This window comes from Eublepharis macularius, chromosome 7 (assembly GCF_028583425.1).
Source record: "Eublepharis macularius isolate TG4126 chromosome 7, MPM_Emac_v1.0, whole genome shotgun sequence".
NCBI lineage: Eukaryota > Metazoa > Chordata > Lepidosauria > Squamata > Eublepharidae > Eublepharis > Eublepharis macularius.
This window is the reverse complement of record NC_072796.1, coordinates 37,900,484-37,908,806: the sequence shown is the minus strand read 5'-3', so window position 1 is coordinate 37,908,806 and position 8,323 is coordinate 37,900,484. Positions and strand designations below refer to the sequence as shown.

The window sequence follows — 8,323 nt, the reverse complement described above, 5'->3', positions numbered from 1 at the left end:
ATTAATGCTGTGAACTCTAGCTTTTAAGGTGCTACAAGACTCCCTGTTTACGTTTGCTTTCCACCACCCTACACCCCGCTCGCCCGCCCGCACTCCTCTCGTTCTGAGAGAAAAGTGAACGCGCTCGAAAGCCCGACCTGAGAGAGAGCGAGCGAGCGAGAGCGCTACGTGTTGACGTCACCGCGTGCGGAGCGCGCGCCCCGTCTCTCGCCTATCCTTCGCAGCCTTCCCTTTCTCTCGTGGGTTGTGCAGCTCAGGGGGCGGGGCTTCCGTTGACAGGCGTCGCGCGTGAAAGAGTCAGAGGCGGTTAGGTTTGGCCGTTGCGGCCGTTGGCCCTGCGTTAGAAGCTCCGCCCCTCCCTCCTCCCCTGGCCCCCCTCCCAATCCCTGTCCCGTGTTTTTCGGGTTCTGCAGTGAAGTTGAGCCTCTTCGCGCGGGTCTGTTCCTGCGGCCCTTGCTTTGGGTGCCCGCTTTGCGCGCCGGGGCGGAAAATGTTCGAGAGCCTGCGCGGTCGGCTCCTGAGCGTTCAGCAGGATTTGACCTCGGGGTGAGTCGCAGCTGTTGGAAAGAAAGTTGCGGGTGCTCCCTGAAACGTTGATCGTGGGAAGGGAGACGCCGCGAAGAGCGTTGCTTTGTATAGTTTGTCCGGGAGGGGGGCGGGGTACAAATTGCCGCTGAATCGCCTATTCGCCGGAAAGCATTCGAGGGAGCTTATTCCAGAGCAAGGCTGCAATTTTTTCCACACTTACGTGAGAACAGATCCCAGGCAAATCACATGCGTTTACTTCTGGATGCTTAACTACCCATAGGATCAGTTTTCGTAGGCGAGACGCTATAAGATGCGTGTAAGCAACGAAAGTGTCTGAATTGAGACTTTATTTCTTTAACTCTCGCTGCAGTTAACGAGGGGGGGGGTCTTACGTGGAAAATATATATTTGTGTGCCTTTTTCGCACCCAAAAATAATCATTCCTCGTTCTGGATGACTCAGTCGCGCCCTGGTGCTCAAATTTCGTGAATTGCTACTCCTAGTTTAACTGCATTTCTACAGTGTGAGCTTTCGAAAGTCAACAAAGGGAGCTTCGACTCTCGAAAGCTCACACTCTGGAAATCTAGTTGGTCTCTAAGGTGCTGGTGGACCCGAATCTTACTCTTCTTCCGACACGGCTACCCGCTACTCTCTCCTGTGACACTACTCCTGGTTTAGTACTGCCCATCTATATTGAAGCTACCTGAGGGAAGAGCAGACCAAAACCTTCATTTCAGCATCTTACTGTATGAATAAACAAAAAGAGAAGTCTACAGCTGACTTGTGTTCAGAATATATTATGTAATTCTCTTAATGTATCTTTAGAGTAAGAGGCTAGCGACTGATAAGAGGTTTCTTTTTACTTGTAGTCTCCTCTTAGCTTGCTTTAGTATTGTAGTTGTTGGTGTTGTTCTGGGACTCCAACTTTCCCCTCATGTTTCTGGTGTTCAGTTTGGAAGGTTTTGCAGTCATGTTTAAAAGATTGTCAGGAGGTCTAAATCCTGAGAGCCTATTTCCCAGTTGCCCTTTTAAAGAGGGCACCTTCCTATGTTACTGTTTTTATTAAAAGGAGTGCTTCGAATCAATGTAATGATTACAAAGTTAATGTGGAATGGATTTGTAACTTGTCTTGTCGAAGGCTTTCACGGCCGGAGAACGATGGTTGTTGGGGGTTTTCCGGGCTGTATTGCCGTGGTCTTGGCATTGTAGTTCCTGACGTTTCGCCAGCAGCTGTGGCTGGCATCTTCAGAGGTGTAGCACCAAAAGACAGAGATCTCTCAGTGTCTTTTGGTGCTACACCTCTGAAGATGCCAGCCACAGCTGCTGGCGAAACGTCAGGAACTACAATGCCAAGACCACGGCAATACAGCCCGGAAAACCCCCAACAACCATTGTAACTTGTCTGTTGAGAGACTCTGGAGTCTCTTGGAATACTCGTGCCTGATTTATAAGTGGATCTAGATTTACCCTTTTCTTGTATTATGGTTTTCACTCCTGCAAACAAAAATCATACTGTGCACTCCCAGACCCTCAATGGGAAATAGGTTAGTGCTAAACTGGGACCTGTATTCAGATCTGTACTTTGCCACAGAAGCTTGGGGGTGGGGTTACCTTTGGGCCAGTCATACTCATCCTAACCTACCTCACAGGGTTGTAGTGAGGATAACATGGAGGAGAGGAGATGATTATTGGAAATTGTTTTGGGTCCCCTTTCATAGTGAGCTATGAATAATTTGAATGAGTCCCTCATCTCAGAATGCCATGGCCTGAGAAGTTTCCTTATCTTAGACATCCTTCCTATTTACTGTAACATGAAATTAGTGTACTAAATACGGGGTCCCACAAGGACTTGTGAGTGACATCTCACTCTGTTTCCTCTTTCCCTTTCCTCAAAAGTCCTCATAGCCACTCCCATTTTTCTGCTTCCTTGTCTCCTTTCCACCCACCTGCCAAATTACCTTTATCTGCCTATGTAGTTAGTTCAGTTCATTGACAATGACCAGAAAGGTTGTATGTGTGTCATTTTCCCTGAGACACTAAACATCCAGTCAGCAGGGCTTAAATAGAAAAAAAGGGGTTAAATTTTACTTCAACAAAATTTGGATGACTTAAAACACAGATATGTTGTTCCTCATATTTGAACTTTTGATCATTCCAGCTGTCAATAATTACAAAGTATCAGTTCTCAGAAGTCATCTCTAACTCAGACTGCTTACTTCACAAGCACAGAATCCTTCTCAGATGGACTGCTCTGCCCCTTCTAACTGCTTTTCTTAACTGATCACAACTCTGCCAGCATTGTCCCAACATTTTGTCAGCTCCCATTGACTGTCTTGGAGAGAGGCAGAACTGGACCTGTCCATCACAGGTCATTCTCCATTTTATCCTCATGACAACCCTGTGAGGTAAGCTAGACTGAGAATGTGTAACTGGCTCAAGGTTCAACCAGTGAGCTTCCACAGTAGATCTTGAAAGTAGATCTTCCAGATCCTAGTCTGAAATTCTAACCACCACTGGTTTTCATGTTGTTGCTCCTGTTAAATAGTAATGAACAGTCAGACCTGCCTGTGGCTGCTTCCAGGCCTGTCCCCAGGAGTCTCCTTTCAAAGTTCAAAACAGGTCAGGATGGGCCCTACACCCTCTTCTTGTCTTTTACTGATGGAAACCAAGGCTTAAATGCTGGCAATACTGTGTGGTTGCCTAGCAATGAGCTCTGAGGTGCTGCTTCTATTATCTATTATATGGAGAGTTAATCCCCAGTGTATTTTTCTTCTTTTTTAGATTTCAGTCTTTTCTGCAAACATGAGGTGTTTTTCAGTTTCGTAGAAAGATCTGTCTTGTCTGTTCATGGCTCCACTCTGAATTGTATCCACAGATTTGGCCATATTGAGAGTTAGGTATATTAATGATTGAAAAACAATATACTATGGTTCTACGTCATGGTGTGTCTGCTTTAACACGGAGCAAGTCAGATATTCCATCAGAGGCTTTTCCTCCTCCTTCAAAATTAATAATAGCAGAGGGTCTCATGCAATTTACTCTGCATTCACTGGTTTGATATCCTATACGCTATAGCTTTAGATGCTTCACCAATCTAAATAGAGATTTCTTTTAAAAAGATACGCTTGTTCATAGACTGCTAGTTAGAGCACTTGTTTAAGTATTAGATTGTTTCTTGTTCCTACTTTGCACTTTCTATTAACCTACTAGTTCAGTTCAGGCCTCATGTTTGAATTCCATAGGTTTGTAGTCTAATTAAATGTCAGGGTGCAACATCTGTGTTATGCTCCATCACCAAAGAATGGTTCGCAGAACAGGAAACATGATTTAACCTGCCTTACAAGCCTTTGGCATTCAAATAATTTTTACATTGGTGTACTTTTTGATTTAGAAGGCTTCAGAAATAAGGCATCTTAATCTAATAAGCAAGGTTGCCGTATCGTTCTGGTATACCTAGAATCACTGTTTATTATTTACTACATAAACTGTCAAGCTTACTGGGGAAAAATTCAAGGATGACTCTCAAGTACTTGATGTGTATACTTTTTAAATAAACTGAGAGGTATGTTCGTAGTATTTTTCTATTTAGATGTTTATATCAAGCTCCCCCCCCCCCCGCACGATGTCTCAGCAGCTTACAAAGTATTTTTCCCTTCCTCCCTTTTATCTGCTCAGCAACAGCACTATGAGGCAGGCCAGACTGAGTGTGACTGGCCTAAGGTCATCCAGTGAGCTTCCAAGGCAGAGTGGGCAGTCTGACACCTGGTTCTCCAAGATCTAGTCTGACATTCCAATGACTGTACAACACTGATGATAGAATGGACCATATTACTTCAAATGGGGGAAATCATATTTTTGAATGCTCTGTTAACATAAAACATCCTTTGCAAATAGGAAAATTTAGCGATGCAAGGATTGACCTTGCATCTTTACTTGTAGGGAATTCTTTATATAGGAGGCTGTTAAAAAATGGCGTTCCTCCATCTGCAGTCTGAAGTGAACAGTCCACTTAGACCACCTCTTCATTCTGCTGCCCGTGTAGGCTTAAGTGGCATGAAAAGAGGATTATGTTATTTTTTATTTTATTTCTGTTATTTATAGTCCGCCTTTCACTGAGACTCAAGGTGGATTATCCAGTGTGAGTTAGTACAGTCAGTTTCAAGGACATTTCAATAAACAATGTAATAGGATATTTAAATGCAAATTTACAAAGATTTAAGACCAGCGAATGTCCAATGTGTTTGTGGATGCTCTCACACACAAGATGGGGGAATGCAGAAGAGCTAATAAATTTAGGAGGAGAAAATATCATAAACCTTGATAAACTGTCGTACTACTTCTGTGTATGTTTTACATTATAGGTTGAAAACTTTGGGCGAGAAATCGAGAGAAGCCAAAATAAGCAAACAGAGGTACTGTAAGAAATGTAAAACTTATAACAATAGTTTTATAAGCAGAATTACTTTGTCCATTGAGAATAGTTAAATGTCATTGACTAATCTGTTTTAACAAATGGATATTAATATTGGCAAAATGTCAGTTTCAGTTTTGGTATTTCCAGAATGTATTATAGTCTGATTTTCATTCATTTCTTTTACAGTAGTAGCAAAGCATAAGATTATGTGCTGTGTTCCCATGAGTATTGCAAGAGGCACCGTATCCCCTCGTCCTAGCTCTGGGGCCTAAACCCTGAGCTGGGATTGGTGGCAGCAGTAGTTAAATCTGCTATAACAGTACTTCTGAGAAGCCTTATGCAAGTAGATTTATTGGGGTGGTAATGAGGTTAAGAGGGTGCTAGGCCTGTGGCCAATGCAACATATCTATTGAACACCCACACTTCCTAACACCATTTTTATTATAGGACTGTTAAGTGTTTGCCAGAGTTCTCTGCTGGATTAGATCTGCTAAGCAGGTAAGTTATTTTTTCTTTTTTGTAAATGTATAATACAGAGTTCTGTGTATAGCTATAAGTCTGCTTGTTTTTCTGGAGGCTTGGAAGTAACAAGGGAAGAGAAATCACTGGACTCACATTTCTGTATATCCTTTTAAGTAACCCTGAGATAATTCATGGTGTGTGTTTCTAAAAATGTGATAATAGCTTTTAATGTAAGTCCATGCAGCTATAAACTGTATAGTCACAGTGTAGCACTTTTAATTACGCTTGTTTTGGCAAGTGTCAGCACACTCAATAAACCTCAAGTAAGTATGTGTAGGATTGCAGCATGAGTTTGGTTTTTATCGGCAAGTTAAGAGCAGATTCAATATTTGCAGTACAGCATATTGAACTTATATGTACATACAGAGTTGATTTATTTAGCTTTGTACTGTCTGTTTTTACTGGCAGCAGCTTTCAGGATGTCAGGCAGAAATTTATCCAGACACCTGCTCTTTTAAGTGGAAATGCCAGGGGTTGAGTCTAGAGTGCATGCATTATGGGTTTTCTAATTATTAACTATTGTTCCTCCCTGAGATTCAAGTTCGTAAGTCAGGATCAGATCAAGAAATGTATCCTTGTTTTAAAGGAAAGCATATTTCATAAGGCTTTTCTGTTTTGTTTACAATTGTAAAAATGTGGTTTATTTTTTAAAATCGTTCCCTATAATTGTAAGTTTGGGAACTGTCTAAATCTGCAGGTTTATTATTGTATTTGGCAGCAGACCTAAGAATCTTTGCTTTAAATTAAAACAACTACTGGCTCAGGTTTTGTGAGGCATGTATAGGTAAGTTTGTGAGAAATTCATACTTGGTAAGTCTCCAAGGACTGAGGGAGATGGCTTTCTACTTTGCACTGAATTTCAAATAGTGAACTTAAATATTTCTGGAATCTTGTCTGCCTTAAAAAAATTAACAGTTGTAATTTACCAATGTATTATGTTTGTAGCATGATGCCACAAACATAAGACTTGTTTTTCTTAAGATATTACAGAATTCAGCAATTATTCTTTTGATAAGCATTTCATAATTGAAGAAAAGATGCTAATTAAACCTGTTTTCTGAACATTTGATTTTTAGGCGTATTGTTCCGATACAGTGCTTCTGCTCTGATTTCAATGTAATTAAATCATATTAACATTGCTGGATTGTTGCCCATTGTTTCTAAGTATAAACTCAATTTATAACTTTATTACTGTTTTATTTGCAAAGGTATGAAGATATTTGGGCAACCCTTCACAGAGGAACAAAAGAGTGTGCAAAAATGGGAGAGGTAAAACATTTACAGAAATAATCTGCAGAAGGTTTGCTTAGTATTCTGAACTGAGGCAGTTACATGGCATTTCGTCCATCTAAACTGAATATTCTAAATTGAATATTCACCAGGTACCATCTGTTTGAAATAAACTTGATGACCTTGGCACAGTTCTAACTTTTTTGTATATTTCAGAGTACAGCTATAAATCTAAACTTACAGGTTAAGGACCAGTTTAGCACATTATAACACAAGGTGATTTTTAAAGAACATTTTCTAAAGATGTTTAACAACACGGATTATAAGAAGTAGAGAAATCGGAACTGCATGTAGTGCCTACAATGTGTTTCTCAATCACAGATTCATGAAGTTCAGCAATAACTTGGGGAACATTTGCTTTGGGTGACACATGAGTTTCTGTTGACACAAGCAGGGAAAATGTACCTGACTCTTTGTCCTCTGAAGGGAAAGAAGAGACAGAGAGACATAATGCATGTGGTCCACTGTTTTTTTTTGATGTGCTGTTTCCTAATTGCAAACAAATGATTTCTGTTTGCTTGCTTGTGAAACTGAAAGTATACCTCATGTATACTTACATAGAAGTAAATCCAGCTGATCCCAGTGGCATGTATTTCTGAGAAACATGGATAGGATGGTGCTCTTACTATTAAACTGAAGTGACTGGCCATGTTCACCAAAATGCATGTAGCACATACATGGAAGGGTTGTTTCAGCAGAACAGGAGTTGTGCTGGTCCTTATACACCAGTATTCACAGGAAATACATATTTGCATTGCACAGCTGTACCTTTTAGCACTTTATCTCAGTGTGCAGAATTAAGATTGACATGCCAATTAAATGAAAGGTCAGTTATTGTCAGTTGATTGCCCATTCTTGGACTGTTGTCAGATATTTTATGAAGTTCAGAATACTGCTGTGTAGACAGCTTACCTTTTTATATCATTAGGTGTCATTTGTTAGTAAGGACAAGTGTGGGTTGTGTCTTCCTAGTTCTACAACTGTTGTGGTAGATCTAGCAAGCGTGGCAAAGTTTGTTCTTCTGACTACCTGCAGGGGTCTCCAGGAAGTAAGGGATGGCATGCTGCCTCTTCAGCACACTGCCTTTAAAAATGGACTTGTTACTAGTTACTGGTGCTTCCTGTTTTTTAAAACACATTGTCACTAATTACATAACTTTGTTCTTATTCTTGGCTTTAAATACTACAGTTGGTGGATAGTGAAGTTGTGATGCTTTCTGCACACTGGGAGAAGAAAAGAAGCAGTCTCCTAGACCTTCAGGAACAGCTGCAGCAAATCCCTGTTTTTCTAGCAGATTTGGAATCCACAACAGCTAGCCTGGGTAAACGTTTGAATATTTAAGACAGTTTTAGCAGACATTTTAATAATAGGAAGTTGAGACTGCAAAGAATGGATTATAGATAAGCAGTTCCCGAGACTCTGTAAAATTCTTGTTATAGTAAGCTCATGTTTGAAGGTTGACAATGTCATGGCTTCCGTGATAGATCTGAGATAACTCTCAAAATGTTACTTTTTTGTCCAGAAACTGCTTATTCTCTTTCACTAAATTTGTATCTCATTTTTCCTCCAA

At 40.7% G+C, this 8,323-nt stretch overlaps 1 protein-coding gene across 2 annotated transcripts in view; it reads left to right on the top strand.

Moving 5' to 3' along the window:
• The first annotated feature begins 354 nt into the window (after nucleotides 1-354).
• Nucleotides 355-8,323, top strand: part of DTNBP1 (dystrobrevin binding protein 1) — a 65,600-nt gene continuing 57,631 nt past the window's right edge. Inside the window, exons 1-5 of one of the 2 annotated variants that reach the window (XM_054985818.1) lie at nucleotides 355-546; nucleotides 4,889-4,939; nucleotides 5,389-5,439; nucleotides 6,672-6,732; nucleotides 7,942-8,074. In XM_054985818.1, coding sequence (XP_054841793.1) covers nucleotides 491-546; nucleotides 4,889-4,939; nucleotides 5,389-5,439; nucleotides 6,672-6,732; nucleotides 7,942-8,074 — 352 coding nt within the window. In that variant the 5' untranslated portion in view covers nucleotides 355-490. Of the gene's footprint in view, nucleotides 547-2,861; nucleotides 2,933-4,888; nucleotides 4,940-5,388; nucleotides 5,440-6,671; nucleotides 6,733-7,941; nucleotides 8,075-8,323 lie in introns of those variants that run through there. The other variant, XM_054985819.1, reaches the window with a different exon arrangement.